Source organism: Mandrillus leucophaeus, unplaced genomic scaffold, assembly GCF_000951045.1.
Source record: "Mandrillus leucophaeus isolate KB7577 unplaced genomic scaffold, Mleu.le_1.0 Scaffold218, whole genome shotgun sequence".
Classification (NCBI taxonomy): domain Eukaryota; kingdom Metazoa; phylum Chordata; class Mammalia; order Primates; family Cercopithecidae; genus Mandrillus; species Mandrillus leucophaeus.
This window is the reverse complement of record NW_012102232.1, coordinates 2,141,514-2,161,976: the sequence shown is the minus strand read 5'-3', so window position 1 is coordinate 2,161,976 and position 20,463 is coordinate 2,141,514. Positions and strand designations below refer to the sequence as shown.

General features: G+C 38.1%; 1 protein-coding gene across 5 annotated transcripts in view; it reads right to left on the bottom strand.

The window, feature by feature from the left end:
* Window positions 1-2,534: 2,534 nt before the first annotated feature.
* SUB1 (SUB1 homolog (S. cerevisiae)) overlaps window positions 2,535-20,463 on the bottom strand; it is a 77,016-nt gene continuing 59,087 nt past the window's right edge. For all 5 annotated transcript variants that reach the window (XM_011980800.1, XM_011980801.1, XM_011980805.1 and 2 more), the window contains 4 exons: window positions 18,417-18,489; window positions 15,301-15,423; window positions 7,584-7,692; window positions 2,535-5,634 (listed from right to left, as the gene is read on the bottom strand). In XM_011980800.1, coding sequence (XP_011836190.1) covers window positions 5,555-5,634; window positions 7,584-7,692; window positions 15,301-15,423; window positions 18,417-18,489 — 385 coding nt within the window. In that variant the 3' untranslated portion in view covers window positions 2,535-5,554. The remainder of the gene's footprint in view (window positions 5,635-7,583; window positions 7,693-15,300; window positions 15,424-18,416; window positions 18,490-20,463) is intronic.

The window sequence follows — 20,463 nt, the reverse complement described above, 5'->3', positions numbered from 1 at the left end:
GGCTAGACATGACTAGTGCCAGATCCCGAAACCCAAGGTTTGACTAGGCCATGGTCTGAATTTGGAGAGCCTGACTGTGGAGAAGAGGGGCGTGAGAACCAAGTGATCAGATTCATGTTAAAATGAAGTAATTCATGGCTCACACCTGTAATCCCAGCACTTTGGGAGGCCAGGGCGGGTGGATTACGAGGTCAGGAGTTCAAGACCAGACTGGCCAAGATGGTGAAACCCTGTCTCTATTAAAAGTACAAAAAATCAGCCGGGCCTGGTGGTGGGCGCCTGTAATCCCAGCTACTTGGGAGGCTGAGGCAGAGAACTGCTTGAACCTGGATCGTGCCACTGCACTCTAGCCTGGTGACAGAGCAAGACGCTGTCTCAAAAAAAAAAGTAGTAATTCGTATTTTTCTTTAAAATTACTAGAAGTACTCACAGTTCAGGTGGCACTTAGTCACCAAAAAAAAAAAAAACTGCAAAGTGGTTGAAACTGCTGCTGACACCCAAGGTCAACTTAAATTCACACTGAAGCAAGTTAGGAACCTACACGTGTACCTTCCCTCAGATGCTGCACACTGTAATTTCAATCATACTCTGCCCTGGATCCCACACCCTTCTACAGCCACCATCCCATTTTTCTTTATCCTTCACAACCAAGCTGCTCAAATAAACTGTCTACACACCCTGTCTCCACTCCTCATTCAACTAGCCTCTGCCCTCCCCACCCTTGTCACCACCACCAATGGCCTTCATGTTACCAAATCTTCAGAAACATCAAAGTTGTAAAAGTCAAGGAAAAACTAAGGAAATTGTCAGACTGAAGGAGACTACAGAGATAATCAAATGAGACACGTGATCCTGAGTTAGATGTTTTTGCTAAAAGACACTGAAACTCACACAATCTGAATGGGGTCTCTGAGTGGAGGGGTACATGGGAGTTTTCTGCACCATTCCTGCAACAACTACATACTTGAAAAATAAAGCCTTCAGAATAGCAGCTATTAAAAGACTTGGGCTTGCTAGACACAGTGGTGTACACCTGTAAAGGTGCTAGAAAGGCTCAGGCAGGAGGATCACCTGAGCCCACAAGCTCAAAGCCATGGTGCGCTAGGACCACACCTGTAAATAGCCACTGCACTCCAGCCTGGGCAACACAGGAAGACCCTGTGTCTTCAAAAAATAAATAAATAACATTTTAAAAGACTTGGGCTTAGCTTACTTAGGAGGGCAAAACTGGAACTTTCACATCACTTTTCAAGATACGTGAGTTACTACATAGACAATTTCAGCTGATTTCTGAACTACATATACAGTCTTTCTGTTACCCAGGGAGGTTACATTATCCAACTATTGAAATGAGTTGAAATTCAGAACCAGTTACAGAAGTGGCATAAATCTTATCTCCTAACTACAATAAGTTATCCAGCAGAAGGATAAATCATTTAAGCTATCAAGAACATAAAAAGTGAAATAACAGGAGCATTTCACTTAGATAGTGGGTCATTATTAATCGAGGACTAAAATGTCTATAAAAGCAGGTCTGGGAAGGTCTGAACTCTTTAAGGGGCTTACGTGAATGAAGCAAGTGGGGAAAAAAAGTCCTGTTCATGTAGCAAGATTTTTTTTTTTTTTTTTTTAAGACAGTCTCACTGTCGCCCAGGCTGGAGGGCAGTGGCACAATCTCGGCTAGCTGCAACCTCTGCCTCCTGGGTGCAAGTAATTCTCCTGCCTCAGCCTCCCGAGTAGCTGGAATGGCAGGTGCTCACCTGCATGCCCAGCTAATTTTTGCATTTTAGTAGAGATGGGGTTTCACCATGTTGGCCAGGCTGGTCTGGAACTCCTGACCTCAAGTGATCCGTCCGCCTTGGCCTCCCAAAGTGCTGGGATTACAGGAGTGAACCACCATGCTGGGCTGCAGCAAGATCTTTTACTAAAATGTACGTAACTATTGGGTGAACTGTTATATAATAATTAATTCCACATAATTTTTTAAATGTTTAGTACTTTGCAAATACCTTTCCTATCCCAGTAACTTCCTTTGAGCCATACTACAAAACTATCAAGTCAGTGATTGTGTAAACTCCAAGTACTACTTTTTTTCCTTCCTCTGGCTGAATTATGTTTTACTAAAAGCAAATTTACAGTTAAGTGAATATACCATGGATCTTTCTATTCCTAAACAGAAATTGAAACGGGCCCTCAACGTATCATCTTAAGCAAAAACACTAACCAAGAGCAAAATAGGGACTTTATAAATGAAAATATAAGTCTGAAATCTTCAAAGGAGTCCATGACACAGTCAAGTATATGAAGGAATCATTAGACTACAAGGCACTTACAGGGAGAAAGAAAAAAAAGAGCCTGTGTACACCTAAGTGTTTGCATTTTTCCATTTGGATCAGGTAGACGGAAAGGACGGACCCAAGACTAATCCACATTCCAAAGCATTCACACAGAAAGGCATTCTATTAATCAAACCCATTCAACAGACAAATTACCCATTTACCTTCAGGTTTGTGAAACTGGGATAACACAAAGGGCAGATTTCTTTCTTTTATTTCGACATTTAAAATATTCACAGATGGAGTATTATATTCAGACATCTCCATGGAAGATGTACGAAAACAAAGCATACAGGCATTCCACAAGTACAGAATTACATATTTGTGATTATGTGAATGTTCACCCTAGAGTTTATCTGGAAAAACACCACTTTAAAAAAAAAAAAACTTTTGAGTGTTTCATTGGGTTAATTGCCATAAAAAATGAACTGCAAAGAATTTCAGGAGAGAGACCTAAATATTGGTACTTTTTAAAGATTTCAAACTTTTATGGTATTCTGCTAACATATCTCCTGTGAGGAACACTTAATACTGAATTCTTTCTTTTTCCCTTCAATAGCCAAGTCAGAATATACTTATTTCATTTTTCACCCAATTCTTTGTTTCTAAACACATTATGTAGAATAGATGTGATTGTCACAGCATCTTGAGTAGCTAATGAAGTAGGAGTATTCTTAAGTTCTTAGGCATTGATGAAGCAAAGCAAAACACAATCAAATTACAAATATTTTCTTTTGTAGTGGTTGTTCGTTAAGTAAAATGCTAAGAGCACTGGAAATTGGTCCAATGCTGCTCACATTGTAAAAACAGAAGAAAAACCCATTAGAAAGCCCTGATACACACAGAGTCTGTTAAAGGGAAAAACCTGAGTACTGGAATTAAATTCATTTTGGCATTGTAAGGTAAGGTATCTATGCCTAAAAATGCCAAGCTTTCTGCCTAGGAAAAAAAAATCTTTACCAAGGAGATAAAATTTAAACAGAAAACAAAATTAATCTATACTTTCTTTTCAGAACAAGTTAATTTGCTTCTTTTAACCCAGTTCTCTTTTCCCATACACAAAAAACGGATTAATAATCTCAGTATATTGCATATCCAGTAACACATTTAAATGAAGTTAGCAGTCAACCTACCAACTGTGCCAAAGAAACACTCCTTACAAGGAGGTTTCATTAACATAATGCTAAACAACTAGATAACATGTAGGTAATAGATTTCAGCACCATCTGTTAGTAGATTGTTTCAAAATGCATACACCCCCCAAATTCATATAAACTTAGGAAATTTACCCATCATTCCCTCTGCATCTACACCAAAAATCAAAGTTCTGTATTCTAACTACCCTTCCTGTGTGCCAAAAATAAGAAATATTTACAAATCTATCCAATTAAGTTAATAGGACACAAACATGTTCCCCAAAAAAGGAGGGAAGTTACCAATCAAGCATGATGTGTCTAACATACAAATTTTGGAAGTTTCTCTGAACCTACTCTAGGTTCAAGGGGCTGCAAAAAAAAAAAAAAAAAAAACATATTTTTAATACATTGGTACCTATTATTTGATGAAGGCTAAATTACAAGAAGAGATTTCACCAATTTGAACCTCTTAAGGTTACTGCTAAATATACTTTAAAAAGTCATCTAAAAAATGTTTTAAAAATACAACAGAATAGCTACTAGAAAAAAAAATTGATAACTATGTGGCCTGGCAAATGATTTTCAAATTAAGTCCTTGACAATCAACTACAAAATGTTTTAGATGTACGAATCAAACTTGGTAGCAAAATAGTGCAAAACTCTGATATGGCAGCCCTTAATAGCAGGTAACCATTTGAGATTTGCTACCAAAAATAATTTGTCAACAAGAATCTTTTATATGTCTTTAAACCTTTCCTTTTTCTAGTCTACCTAGAATTGTGTTCCACTCGTTATAAAAATCTCAAAATATCATGCGTCTATCATTTAGATAGAAGAGAATTAGTTGTTCTTTACTGCCGCCTCCTTTAATTTCAGTTATAATTCCCTTTATAAACATTCTTTTCCTAAGGCACACCATGCCCTATTTATTGCCACAAAGCCACTAAATCTGTGCCTCAATCTGTCTGTTTCATCGGTATGGTTAAATACAAACCACTTACTAGTGTCTGCTAAAACTTAGTAACACCAAGCCTAGAATGCCACTGGTCTCTTCTACTGGGGCAAAGGCCAAAATACACAAGCATTTGCTCATATGCTCTTTTCCCTACAAACTAACCATATTACCTACTGTAACAGTAAAACTTAATGATATCTCTGGCTACATATAATTCATACTCAATACTATAAAATAAAATGTTAGGCCAGTAAGCTTTCACAATTTTTATTAAATCCTAGTCTAGTTTAACAATATCTGATGTTACAGACATCATCCCATGGTGAACATGTTTAATAAGTGAAAGCAAGTCGGACATCTCATCTAAGTCATTATTTTCTGCAGACTAAGCAATAACTACACAGAACACTATGGGTAAACAAACACCTGCTCAATTTTCACACAAGCCATGTTGTTTATCGAATTAGATCTGCTAATGTTGAATACAGTAGATTTGGTGATTGTAGTTCTCATGTAAGTATCCTATTGAGATAACATTTTGACAGTTTCACTGACTTTCCAAATAAGCATAACATACTCAAAGAAAAGAATAAAGAGTGAAGTAAAAACTGAACATGAAGAGATTAAGTTATTAAAGGAAACTGAAGTAAACAATTATAAAAAGAGTGAAAAATCATTGGGGTGAAAGTTAAACAAGCCTAGACATTTGATTGGAAGAGAACAGATCAAATATGGAGTTCTCAAACCGTAAGTTTATAAGCTCAATGCAATACGAATCCTTTTTATTGTAAAAATTGAGTTGAAACTAAAAGATCTATAAAAACTGTTATTTTTGGCCTTAAACAGTACCAATTCTTATGATCAAAAAAGGCCACAACAGTTAAGATTGTATTACCTGATTTTATTTTACACTAGGTGGTGGGCACAAAGCAATCCTTAATAAAGTTGACAATTAGCTTCACTCAACATTTTTAATAATGCACATTAAAAAAAAGTATTCATCTTACAAATTCTTCTGCAATCCAAACATACAATAGCTTGGAAAACATTTAGAAAACAAAAGCCAATGTAAAAAGACAGATTAAAACAACTAGAACAGTACAGGTTTTATTTATATGGCTCGAATTTTACAGTTTTCTTACTGCATCATCAATGTCAGAAATCTGTTCCTTCAGCTGGCTCCATTGTTCTGGATTTAAAGAAATACCTAAAACAAAGTTTAAAAATTCAAAGGTGAAAATCTATTTAAGCATTGAGGATATTCATACTTCCAACTAGAATACTGTTTTATCAAAATTGTCACCTTAGGCCGGCTGCAGTGGCCCATACCTGTAATCTGAGCACTTTGGGAGGCCAAGGCGGGTGCATCACTTGAGGTCAGGAGTTCAAGACCAGCCTGGCCAACATGGTGAAACCCCATCTCTACTAAAAATACAAAAATTAGCTGCACATGGTGGCTGGCACCTGTAATCCCAGCTACTCAGGAGGCTGAGACAGGAGAATTGCTTGAACCTGGGAGGCGGAAGTTGCAGTGAGCCGAGATCACGCCACTGCACTCCAGCCTGGGCAACAGAGCTAGACTCCATCTCAAAAAAAAAAAAAAAAAAAAAAAAAATGCCACTTTGACACAATGCTACAATACTGAAATCAAATGTACATCTCTTACATTTGTTAATTAACAAATCATCATCACAATTTACTAGGCAGATCAATCTCATATCCAGTCTTACTTTCCACAGTGCATCCTGCATAGTACCTATTTTAACCAATGAGAATAAATGAGGGTTTGAAGACACATCTTACTAATACCTGCCAACTATCAGGCTAAAATGGTCAGGTCCAGATTTGGCATGTGATACCCCATTACTATATTTCCAGTTGGTTCCAATATTTGCCCAAAATTTCCACAGAAATTCAAGCTGCGTAATTGTGCTGAGTTCTTCCAGAAGCATTCATTTCACTTTGGAAAAATTCCCAGGACCTGATTCATACAGGACTCCTCAGAAAGTATACACCAGGTAACTGCATTCCAGGGTCATCCTGTCAGGGTTAAAATCCCAGCCTCACTTTCACTAAGCATATGATCCTTAAAAAAGAACTACAACACCTTGTAAGCCTTAGTTTCCTCACCAGTAAAATGGTATCTACACCCCAAAGAGTTGTTGTAAATGATTAACACGAATAATGAATTTAGCATATAACCCAACACATAAATGGTTAAAAAATGTGAGATATGTCTTTCCTATTTAAGATGTAAAAGTATGAACAGAAATTTTATATTTTCTATATTTTGTACTTTAATGTTCTAGCATTCTAATACTGATGCATATAAACAGAGAAGTAAACAAGAACTAGCAGAAAGTACTCCCAGAAAACTGCCAGAAGGCCATGAAATTGAAAAAAAAAGAATAAACAAGAAATATGGCATCAGCCACTCTGGTATGTGAATGACCAATCCCGAAGTGACTTGAAGAAAATACGAAAGCATATAAACACGTATAGAGGCTGAGTTTAACAAAAAACTGAATGAAGCAAACAAGTGGTACCTTTCAAACTAACAGACAAGCAGAGTAAAACTAAATAAGGAAGCATTTTTCTTTAGCTGAGGGTCAACCTAGGGCAGCAATCCAAATATACAAATTTAGGTTGGCTCACCTTCTCTAGCTGTTTGGTGAATAATATAAAATATGCTTCCAGAATGCTAAGAGGCTTGGGACTGGATGAAGCACAAATGGAAGGAAAGCAGAGATCCGCTTGAAGAATAATGCCCTAAAGAATAGCTTTTACGAGCTGAATCAAAAGGAAGCATTGTAAACCGAGATTTTCCATTTCAGATTTTATAAGTTCCCAGATAGTGCCTAATCTGCTTCAGAATTGCTATAAACCTTTTTAAAGATTGTTCAAGTATATTAGCAGCCAATTGAAGTGATACTAGGGGGTGTTACTTTTCTGGGTTTTATTCCCAAAAGCTGTATTAAGACATCTCTTTAAAAAAATGTTAAGTATCATGTCCAAAATGACTACAGAAGACAGAGAATCAACTAAGACTCTTCCTTGCCCCGTGTGTCCTGCCAACATTTCAAGTTAAGTAAGCTACTCAGAAAAGTTTTAGTTTAGTCCTAACACTATAACAAAATTCAAGTAATTAGACCTCACCTTTTCTTCCTGGTTTCATTTCACCTTCAGGATCCATCCAGTATTCTCTAATATCAATTAGCACTTTGCCTTTAAAATCTCGAACGCTAACGTACCTCATTTTCCCAATCTGCAAAAGAAACAAACATAAAAAGAGGTGCTCCTTACAAGAGTGGTATCTGTTTCAATTGTATTCATATTCACAACCTGCTGCATGCTCACTCTACATCTAATCATGAAAATGGTTACTGCTGACCCTTGAACAACATGGCTCTGAACTGTGCAGGTCCCACTTATATGCATATTTTTTTCAATGAACATACTGGAAAAAAATTTGCAGACTTGACAATTTGAAAAAACTCACAGAACAACTGCATAGCCTAGAAATAACGACAACACTAAGAAAAAGTTAGGTATGTCATGAATGCATACAACATACATAGATATGAGGTTATCAATTACTATTATAAAACATACAAATCTATTATATGAAGTTAAAATGTATCGAAACTTATGCACACGGACACAGTAGAAATGTAAACAAAGATTAAATCATAACTGCGTAAAATTAACCGCAGTACATAGTGTAGTAGTGCTAATAATTTCATAGCCACTTCCTGTTGCTACCTCAGTGTGCTCAAATGTTACAAATATCTGCTTAAAACACCTTGTGTAAAACACCATGTGATGCTAATCATCTCTGCTGAGCAGTTCATGTCTCCAACAAATTGTGTATTGCAGCAAAAAGTGATCTCTCACGGTTTTCACATATTTTTCATCATGATTAGTGCAATACCATAAACCTTAACACGATGAGTCCTATACAAGTGCCCCTAGAGATGCTGAAAGTGCTCCCAAGAAGCAGAGAGAAGGCATGACATCACAAGAAAAAAAAAACGCCAGAAGCAGTGGTGCATGCCTATGATCCCAGCTACTCAGGAGGCTGAGGCAGGAGGATCACCTGAGCCCAATCTGAGCAACACAGCAAGATTCTGTCTTTAATTTTAAAAAGCAAAAAAAATAATAATAATTAAAAGTTGAATTGCTTCATATGTACCACGGACTGAAATCTGCAGCTATGGTTGCCTACAATTTCTAACATGATATATCTTATAAACAGACAACGTAAACTAGTGTTATTGATAAACACCATACAGTGCAGTAAAATGTATTTTTTCTCCCATATTATTTTCTTAGTAATATTTTCTTTTCCCTAGCTTACTTTATTGTAAGAATACAGCATACAGTACATATAACATACAATATATGTTAACCACCTATGCTACTGGTAAGGCTACCAGTCAACAGTGGGCTATACACTTAGCAGTTTTGTTTTGGCAAAGTCAAAAGTTATAACCAGATTTTCAACTGCACAGGGGTTGGTGCCTTGCATTTTGACCCTGCATTGTTCAAAGGTCAACTGTACTACTCTCAATATCAGAACTGCAACCAAAGGAAATTACTGTTTAAACTATCATATGATCCAGCAATCTCACCTCTGGGTATATATCCCAAAGAAGTAAAAGCACAGACCCCAAGAGACATCTGCATACCCATGTTCATAGCAGCATTATTCACAAGAGCCAAGAAGTGGAAACACCACAAATATCCACCCAGAGATGAACTGATAAACAAAAAGCGGGAGGGGGGTGGAACAGACACACAATGGAGTATCATTCCGCTTTTAAAAAAGGAAATCCTGTCACATTGTATGTCAATGAAATAAGCCAGTCATAAAAAGGAAAAAGGTAAATACTTTATGATTCCACTTACATGATGTCAAGTTCATAGGAACAAAAAGTAGAATGGTGGTTACCCACGGCTGGGAGAAAGGGAACTGTTGTTTAATGGCTACAGAGGTTCAGTTTTGCAAGACGAAACAGTTTCAGCAATCTGTTACACAATAATGTGAATACACTTTTATGATTTTTACCACAAAAAAAAAAAAGGAAGCAAAATTTTGCAGTACAAACTACAACCAATAGGAATCCACAGATGCAACTAGCTACAATGCTTCACCAACCATTCAACCATATACAAATCCAGAGTTCCAGTCAATAATAACAAAGTTTTTCCTTTTCATTTCACTTCAAATAACATCTTTAATGCACCTCACTCAAAGATTGAGAACTTAAAAATATTCACAGAAAATTATTTTTCAAAAATCTTACGTATCTGCTTACCACAAATTACAAACTCCAGAGAAAACAGGCTTTCCTCAACAAAGTGTCTCTAAGCACTTTTTAAGACTCACTGTAATACAGTAAGGGAAGACAATGTGGCACTGCAGTAAAGACAGACATAGGGGTCAATGGAACACAATGGAGTCAAAAATTACACACACATTGGATATATTCACTGGTTTTTGTTTGGTTTTGTTTTTTTTTTTTTTTTTGGTAAAATCCAGGGTAATTCAAAGGAATAAGAATATACTCTTTTCAACAAATGGTGTTGAAACAACAAGCGTCTGCATTGGGGGTGGGGAAGATTCTAAATCCCTATCTTACACCACACACAGAGAAATTAATTCTACATGAATCATAGACCTAAACGTGAAAACTACAACTATAAAACTTCTACGAAAAAACACTGGCAAAACTTTTTGTGGCCATGGTAGACAAAATATGTCTGGGACAGAAAATAAGCATTAAGCAAAAGAGGAGAAAAATTAATAGACAATCACACTAAAGCCTTTTTTTAAAAGATGCTTCAGAAAATAAAAAGGTAAACCAGAAGCCTAAAGAAAATATTCACTCAAGGTGCAGCCACAGGGGTCTTGGCCTTCCAGCACAGCCTAAGGAAGGAGCAGAACTGTGAACATGAAGAAAATGATGAACTGACCAGAACTGGTGAGAATCTCCTTTCCAAGAGAGAAGATCTGTCACAGATGCCCCTGACCAACTGCCAGTCCGCCCTTATCCTGTCTGTTTGATTCTGTCTCTCTGGTTTCATATTCTTTCTTCTCTGTTAACCTTCACTCATTTTTAAACTAGACTGCTTTGAAAACTAAAGTCTCTCTGAAGTCTAAAAAAAAAACTAATCATACTTACATCTCACAAAGGACCTATATCCAAAATACATAAAGCATTACAACTCAAATGACCCGGCATTATTTTTAAGTGGCCAAAAGATGCTCTTCACAAAAGATGTTAAAATAGCCAATAAACACACTAAAGATGTACAATGAATTAAGACCTGTACATGAGGGAAATGCAAAGTAAAACCACCATGAGTTACTATTATACATTCATTGTAACTAAAAAGAATAAAACTTAAAAGACTGACAATATCTAGTGAGGATGTGGTACAACTGGAATCTCATAAGTTGTACTCATGGCTGTGTAAAATGCTACAGCTACTATGGAAAGTGGTTTGACAGCATCTTATATAGTTACACACTTACCCTATGACTCAGCAAATATATCTGGTATTTACCCAAAAGGGCAAAAATGTTCACAAAATGACTTGTACAAGAATATTCACAGAAGCTGTATTCCTAATAGCCCAAGACTTGATACAATTCCAACGTCCATCCAAAGTGAATGGATTAACAAACTGTAGTATTATCATACAAAATACTATTCAGCAATAAAAACAAATTACTGATATATGCAACAAGGACTAATCTCAACACACTATGCTAAGCAAAAACCAGACACAAAAAACAGACTGCATATATCCATTTATACAAAGTTCTAGAACAGGCAACAAAAATCTATAGTGGTAGAAATAAGATCAGTGATTACCTAGGACACGAGCGATGACTGCAAAGCCAAGAGGAACTTTCTGGGGTGATGAAAATGGTCTGGCCACAAAACCGTGTACATTTATCACAGTCTATCAAAGTATGCTTTTAAATGTGTGCATTTTATTGTACATAAACTATACCTCAAAAACACTTCTTAAAAAAAAATCTGCCCAACATTTGCTTCTCCTTTAGAAAAAAAAAAAAAGAGTAATATTGACAAATTCTTATTAGCAAAAATTAAACAAGTGATGAGATATTAGTATAGGGAACATATTACTTAAAGGTAGAAAAAATAAGGCCGGGCGTGATGCCTCAGGCCTGTAATCCCAGCACTTTGGGAGGCCGAGACGGGCGGATTACGAGGTCAGGAGATCGAGACCATCCTGGCTAACACGGTGAAACCCCGTCTCTACTAAAAAATACGAAAAATTAGCCGGGCGAGGTAGTGGGCGCCTGTAGTTCCAGCTACTCGGGAGGCTGAGGCAGGAGAATGGCGTGAACCCGGGAGGCGGAGCTTGCAGTGAGCTGAGATCTGGCCACTGCACTCCAGCCTGGGCAGCAGAGCGAGACTCCACCTCAAAAAAAAAAAAAAAAAAAAAAAAGGCAGAAAAAATAAAGATCACTGAAATCCCATTTTATTGGAAGAAAATAAAATCAGATGACAGAAAATATTTTCTATCCACAAAATCTGGAGATTAGCAGCAAAAAATACCATATACCTCATAAAGAACTGTGATTCTTATATGAATTTGATTCCCTGTCCCCTTTGAAGATCTGATAAAGCAGCGGTTCCTAACCTTTTTGGCACCAGGGACCAGTTTCATGGAAGACAATTTTTCCACGACAGGCAGGGAAGGGGAAAGGTGACAGTTTCAGGATGAAAACTATCCCACCATCAGGCATTAGATTCTCAGAAGGAACGCACACCCTAGATCCCTCGCATGCACAGTTCACAATAGGGTTCGCGCTCCTATGAGAATCTAATGCCACTGCTGATCCGACAGGAGGCAGAGCTCAGGCGGTAATCTTCACTCACACGCCGCTCACCTCCTGTGCAGGGGACCCCTGTGATTAAGGTTATGAATAATTCCTTCAAACACAAAAAAGAAAATTCAAATAAAAAAAAAATTCTACAGACTCCTGCCCCAGATTAAAATGACCAGTTATAATCATTTTAAATTAAATAATTTGAAAGTATCAAGTATCCTTAAATCATCAAATCAATTAAGGCAGTATTACTGACCCTTTGTGCCTAACTCGAAGAAAAATATGGATCAAAGTTTCCTGCCTCAACTATTCTGACCTTTCAAGACACAGGTACTAGGTGATTATGAGATAATTCTCCAGTCTCTTTATAAGATGTCACTCCAGGTAGGTTATGTCCCTACGGAAGAAAGTTCTTCAAAATCAGGGCTGAAGGAACCAGGAAGCAAGCATCTCTAATATCTTCTCTCTAGTCACGATTCTGCCTCAATTATTTCAGACTTTAAAAGACTAGTGTATTGATTTTCCCTTGGTATACAACTCTTCACTACATTTAGAGAACGGCTTATGTACTGATGTTTAATGTACATCGAGCTGTAACGGCAATGAAATTATTATATTATCTCTTACAATGCCTACACTACTAGATCCCTGAAAGCCACTCTGAAAATAAGGCCTAGGCCAGTGCGGTGGGTCACGCCTGTAATCCCAGCACTTTCGGAGGCCAAGGCAGGCGGATCATGAGGTCAAGAGATCGAGACCCTCCTGGCCAACCATACTGGCCAACATGGTGAAATGCTGTCTCTACTAAAAATACAAAAATTGGCTGGAGGTGGTGGCGCACACCTGAAATCCCAGCTACTCAGGACACTGAGGCAGGAGAATCTCTTGAACCCGGGAGGCGGAGGTTGCAGTCAGCCAAGATTCATGCCACGGCACTCTAGCCTGGTGACACAGTGAGACTCCATCTCAAAAAAAAAAAAAAAAAAAAAAAAAAAAAATGACCTATGTTCCTCCTAGAGGCAGGCTTTCAAAAGATGCAATGTCAGCCTTAGGAGGCTTGGGAATCTTTCCAGATGAGGGTTTAAGAAATGAAGCTCCGTTTTTCTGGTGAGAAAATTCCTAAAAACTGATCTAGTTTTCACAAACTCCTCTTAACAGAATCGAATCTCTAAAATGTGTGTTCCGAACTAAATAGTTCATCGGTACTTTGTCTATCTTCTTTACCCAGAAGTATAACAAGGCAAAAATAAGCATTAGAAAAAAAAAACTTAAATTTTCCCATTCTCACCTTAATCTTGGCACTCCACCTTTCAAAGCTATCAACAGGTCAAAAAATACATGTATGTTACCCTTGCTTTCTAGTCATATAAATGTTTACAGTCTTGGTCAGGGAGGGTGGCTCATGCCTGTAATCCCAACACTTTGAGAAGCCAAGGTGGGCGGATCACCTGAGCTCAGGAGTTCAAGACCAGCTTGGGCAACACAGCTAAACACCATTTCTACCAAAAAAAAAAAAAAAATTTGCCATGCATCATGGAGCATTGCCTGTAGTCCCAGCTACTCAGGAGGCTGAGGCAGGAGGATCATTTGCGCCCAGGAAGCGGAAGTTGCAGTGAGCAGAAATCACACCACTGCACTCCAGCCTAGGTGACACAGCAGAGACCCTGTCTAAAAAAAAAAAAAAAAGTCGTCGCTCGTTCCACCCAACTTTTTGGTTTCAACTAATACTTATGGCTTCTGGAAACACTCATCCTTTTCTTGCTCCCATTACTGCACTCTTCTAATTTTCCTTCACCCTCTCTCTTAACCTACACCACTTTCTCCTTCCATTCTCTATCTGAATATAACCCAAGACATGCCCTCAACTGCTTCCTGTTCTTCCTGTTTAACACTTTAGTAGGCAACTTTAGTCAACCATGCTGATAATCCGACATGAACATTTCCCAACTAAGTCCTTCAGGTGCTACAAAAGCAACTCAATTTTTTTTTTTAATCACATCCACAATCAAGTCCACATCTTCACTGATTGCCTAATTCCTCTGGTCCATTCTTTCCAACCTGTATCTTGTAATCGGCACAATTTCTCCTTTAGGAAAACCCATCTAAGCCCTTATCACCTCACATACAGATTAAAGCCTACAATCATCTAAGCAATCTCACCTGCTTCCATTTAACCCCAACACCCCTTCCTCACAAATCCTTCTTGTACAAAGATGCCAGATGTCCCTAAAACAAGATAGGAAACCCAAGAGAAGCTATACGAGTCCTCTCCAGGTGATTTCATCAAGTCCCTCTAAAGAACTCCTTCACTTTACCTATTCAACTCATTCCCCTTTCTGTTGCTCATCAGGCCAAAATTAGGCACATAATAATCTATTCATAGCTTACTGTCCCAACACTTGACCTGCCTCCTCCAAGTTGCTTTCAAAATGTGCAGTTCTCAATCTCATTTTTTGGATTTCTGTAACATTTAAATTTGCATTGGTTTAAATACAGCAAAACTGGACTTTAGAGACTTTACCAATAATCCAGCATTGTACAAAATACTTTAACTAGTTTGTTCTGTTTTAATAAATGTCTCTAGTTAAGAGGATTGTAACACACATATTATGCAATTATCAGATTATAGTACTTTTAACACTCTTCAGATCAAGCCAGATAGTAATTCCTCTGAATCTAAAGAAATAGCCAACTTTGGCCTGGCACGGTGGCTTACACCTGTAATCCCAGCACTTCTGGAGGCTGAGGCGGGTGGATCACAAGGTCAGGAGTTCAAGACTAGCCTGGCCAAGATGGTGAAACCCCAACTCTACTAAAAATACAAAAATTAGCTGGGCATGATGGCGGGTGCCTGTAATTCCAGCTACTCGGCAGGCTGAGGCACAGAACTGCTTGAACCCAGGAGGCTGAGGTTGTAGTGAGCCGAGATCGCACCACTGCACTCCAGCCTGACAGAGCGAGACCCCATGTAAAAAAAAAAAAAAAAAAAATAGCCAACTTTACCTGAAACATGTTATCATCTCTGCTGCTGCTACTCTGCTTAGAAGATGACAGAGCTCTCGAAGTTTCACCTGTCTTTTGCTTTTTTACAGGTTTTTCTGGAGCAACTTGCTTTTTCCTCTTTAACTAGAAAAGAATATGGTTAAAATTTGCACACATAAGAATAAAACACATCTCAGTGTTAAACAATCAAAAGACTATATCCAAAATATAATATATACACAAGCAAATTTCACTCGACAACAAAACTATGAATCTGACCAATCCTTCTATCTAGTAATGTTTTCAAACTCTGTTCTCAGGATCCCAAAGACACTTCAGGCATTAGAATGGTATTAACCACAGGAACAGTTATTTTGTGGTTTGGGATCCCACGTATGATTTCTTTGGTAGGAAAAAAAAAAAAAAAGGAGGGACCTTGCTGCTTCTGAATAAACCTGGAAACCACAGGTCTACTAAAGCTAGTCAGTTACTTATTTTATGAAGCAGATATATTAATTAGAAAGAATACAACCCACTCCAGCCTGGGTGACAGAGTAAGACTCCGCCTCAAAAAGAAAAAAAAAGAATACAACCAACTTACTCCATTTCCAGGATATGTCCTGCCTATTCCAAAAGGGATTTATGCTGGCTTAAGGAAGTTATGGGCTGGGAGCAGTGGCTCACGCCCATAATCTCAGCACTTTGGGAGTCCGAGGCGGGAGGATCACTTGAGGTCAGGAGTTCGAGACCAGCCTGGCCACAATGGTGAAACCCCATCTCTACTAAAAACACAAAAAAATTAGCTGGGCTTGGTGGCGGGCACCTGTAATCCCAGCTATCCGGGAGGCTGTGGCAGAGAACTGCTTGAACCCAGGTGGCTGAGGTTGCAGTGAGCCAAGATCACGCCACTGCACTCCAGCCTGGGCGACAGAGTGAGACACCGTCTCAAAAAAAAAAAAAAAAAAAAAATTAGCCAGGCGTGGTGGCACACGCCTGTAATCCCAGCTACTCGGAAGACTGAGGCAAGAGAATCACTTGAACCTGGGACCCAAAGGTTGCAGTGAGCCGAGATCACGCCACTGCACTCCAGCCTGAGCAACAAGAGCAAAACTTCATCTCAAAATTTTGAAAAAAAGGAATTTATGACTAGGCAAATCTGAAGAGAGCTATTTTGCACTGGGCACTGAGAGCCAACAACTCAAGAACTTCCTCACCACAAAAAAAAAAAAAAATTCATTGAAGATAGACAGCTATGTGTTAGACTAGCTTTCAAAAATCACAAGTGTTTTAAAAACTGCATTATTTTAAAAACTTACTAGAAAGTCTCATTCTCAAAAAGAGCTAACAACCCATAAAAACCACTAGAATTCCCAATCCAAACAGGAGAGGGCAGTCATGTTCCTTCTTGATGAAATAATATAAATATTTTAATATTACTAAATTAATTGAAAGTTATCAAATTAGATGAAGCTAGGAAAAATATTACATACATGTAAAACGTGAAATGAAAAACATGGTATATAAGGTTAAGTGTTTACAAGATTAATATTACTACTTGGGACAAACAAAAAGTTAACTCAGCTCAGTATGCAGAAAGTAATTATTCTATAAATCAGGCTCTAAGTTTTCCCTGTGGACTAGTGCATGTCTGGCAAATAAAAGCTCAATACACATTTGTTATTATGAACATATTCAAATACTATATAGGGTGCAAATTTTAAAATTAAGAAATTTACTCAAGTATAGTCTTTGAAGCCTTATTTTACCCTTCCAAGTGTTGTTACAGTCTATATTTATACTTTAACATTACAACTTCTCCAATCTCCCATAGGCTCTCCCCTTTTTTTATAGCTAAAATTGCTAAGCTTCAGGAGGAAAAAAAAAGATGGGGAGCCTGCTTCTTTTGAATAAACTTTTAGAAACCACAGGTCTACTAATGCTAGTCATTACCTGCTATTTTACAAAGGATATATACTGATTAGGAAAAACACCACCAACTTATTCTATTTCTAGGATATAAATATCTATTCAGGTATGTAAAGTTCTATGAGATAAAGGACAATTCTGCACAGAAGACCTGACCGCAGAGTGAGACGCTCAGTTATGCTCCACTGAGATGCTCAATTTAGCAAAATGCACCAATTACGGTGCAGCTGTCATCTAACACAGAAAAAGCCTATCTTGTCAAAATGGGTTTCAAGTTAGCTTTACTGGGTGCTGATTTAGTTAAATGGAAAGGATCAGAGCACAAACTTGGTACATTCCAACTTAAAATGTACCAAGTCTAAAATTCAGAAAACCTTATGTGCAGAATAAACACCAGTAACTGAGAGAACTGTCATAATTAACATTTTATGGCCATTCATGATGGCTCACACCTGTAATCCCAGCACTTTGGGAGGCTGAGGCAGAACAGCACGAGGCCAGGAGTTTGAAATCAGCCTTAGCAACACAGCAACACCTGGTCCCTACTAAAACATTTTTTTTAAATAACCAAGCAAGAAAACCGGAAGTCCAACCAACCCGGAAGCAAAAGGAAGAAGAACGCCTGAAAACAAGAAGGCCAAGCCGCAAGGAACCAAGAAGGTGCCAACAAAACCCAAACCGGGTAAAAAGGCAAAAACCCCGCCTTAAAAAAAAAAAAAATTTAAAAAAAAAAATCAGGTAAATTTCTAAATAATGGCAAATAGTGACTTTGGCCTACTTAGAATTCTATGACCCTAGGATCCAAGGCAGTGGCTCTGCAACTTCAGGGTTCCTAATGGTCCTCAACAGAAGACTTGTTAAGTCTGATTAGGGCCTATGAGTATGAATGTGCAAAAAGCATCCTAGGCACTTCTAGTCAAGTGGTCCACAGACCAACCACACCACCAGAAATACCCATTCACATTCTCATTTTTTATTTTTATTTTTAAAGAGACAGGGTCTTGCAATATGAGCCTGGTTGGTCTTGAACTCTTGGCCCCAAGCAATCCTGCCAACTCAGCCTCCCAAAGAACTAGGGTAACAGGCATGAGCCACCACTCCCATCTAGATCCTCATTTTAAGATGTCAATATGCCTTTTACTATCCTTCAGAATGGGGTATGGACAATATTGTTGAATATCACAAAAACGACTTGGTGCAGCAACAGTCACCTTTTTGTCAACCTCACTGTCAGAATCACTGCCAGAAGAGCTTGAAGAAACAAGTTCCTTTGATTTAGGCATCCTGAAAGAAAAATACATTACATAAATCAAGGTACTCTATTACTTTCAACTTAGCTCTCCCCCAATCAAAGAAAAAAATCAAGGACGAGTTCCATGGTTCATTCTACCATTTTTGTGGTACTGGAGTTGTTACACTGAACACAAGTTTTAATTTATACTCTTTTAAGTTGCAAATAACATGCAGGGTGCAATGTGCTGAACTCAGTAAGAACAATGAACTAAACGTCATACACTCCTACACCTCTAACTTTTCTCCAAGCCAATGGATCTTTCTATACTTCGTTTTAGTGGCATTACACACTATGGGTAGGGTAGACTGCAAGAAGGCAACAGATAACAATTACTGTTAAAACCAGAAAAAATGTAATTCTACTATTACTGCTTTAGACTTCACACCAATGAGATCAGAACTAATGTAAAATTATTCACTGTGGGGAACTGACTCCAACATTTACACAACAGGGAACTAGCTGTACTATGCAAATGTGACATCTAATTAATTTTCACATATTTTATTCATATTTTGCCTTTTTGGTCATATCACCAAAATAACAACAGGTACTAATTCAAGAGTATACAAAATTATACACAATTCAGGCCAGGAACGATGGCTCATACTTGTAATTCCAAAACTTTGGGAGGCCGAGGCGGGTGGATCACTTGAGCTCAGGAGTTCCCAGACCAGCCTGGCCAACATGGTGAAACCCATCTCCACTAAAAATACAAAAATTAGAGGGGCACGGTGGCGCGCCTGCAGTCCCAGCAACTCGGGAGGCTGAGGCAAGAAAATCACTTGAACCTGGGAGGCGGAGGTTGCAGTGAGTCGTGGTCACGCCATTACACTCCCGCTTGGGCAACAAAGCAAGACTCCGTCTCAAAAAAAAAAAAAATTCTACACAATTCACAGCAATTCAGCAATTCAGCAATTCATTACATTTTACACAGATTTTCTACTCTGGAACATAATTAAAATTTGAAGAACCTATTTATGTGAGGTGCAAAACCTTCCCGCAAATTCCTACCGTGCTGGTAGCTCCCCAGGTTCCCCCAGAGACACACATAGCTTAGTGCCTTGCTTACAAGTGGGTGTTTACTGAGTGCCTGAGTGCAAGTTTGCAGAGAGCAAACTATCAGTAAGCCTAGGTCCCAAATTTCAAGGAATTCCAAAATATGTGGATACCTCTATTCAAGGCACTTATAACACCAGATCGTAAAACGCTGATTATCAAAATATCTTTTGCTCTCCCCATCTCAGAGGAGATTAGGTCCTTTTATTAACCCATTTATGCCGGAGGTTGCAATTTTTTGAATTTTGCAACCAGACCTTGGCGATGACCTTGAGCAGTAGGATATAAAAAACTGCCACATGCTTAGCGTTCCAATAACGGAACACTAGCCATAAATAGGTTAATTTCTATATGCCTTAAAGGGCCTAAACACAACACAGTGTATTTGCTGAATACAAGAAAAAAAGACTTAAAATTCCTCCTCAAAATAAAAAACATAAATAATCTAGCGCTCTAGACGAAACCTGCATTAGCACTCATGTTGCATGTGTTCCCAAAGAGGAGGTCAAGGAAAAAGAATTGGACCACCCCAATCCTAGCCATTAAATTCAAAAAGCTCAATCTGATTTTAACTGGTAACGTCTTCAAGAGTAAATTCAGAAGGCAAAAGCAACGTTCATGACCACGTTTTATCCATTTTTTCTGTTTCTGCTCCATTTTGCAACCTAATCTCCAAAATCAATTTAGTTCAGTTTATGCTAGTTAATACGACAAAAAGATATTTTTTAAAAAGGTAACTAAATTGAATATAATTTTTCACTTTGAAACTCTCTATCATAACTACCGTCTGTTATTAAAAACGGCCTGGGGGCCTAAGAATTTTTCTTTTTTTTCTTTTTTTATTATTATACTTTAAGTTCTAGGGTACACGTGCACAACGTGCAAGTTTGTTACACATGCATACTTGT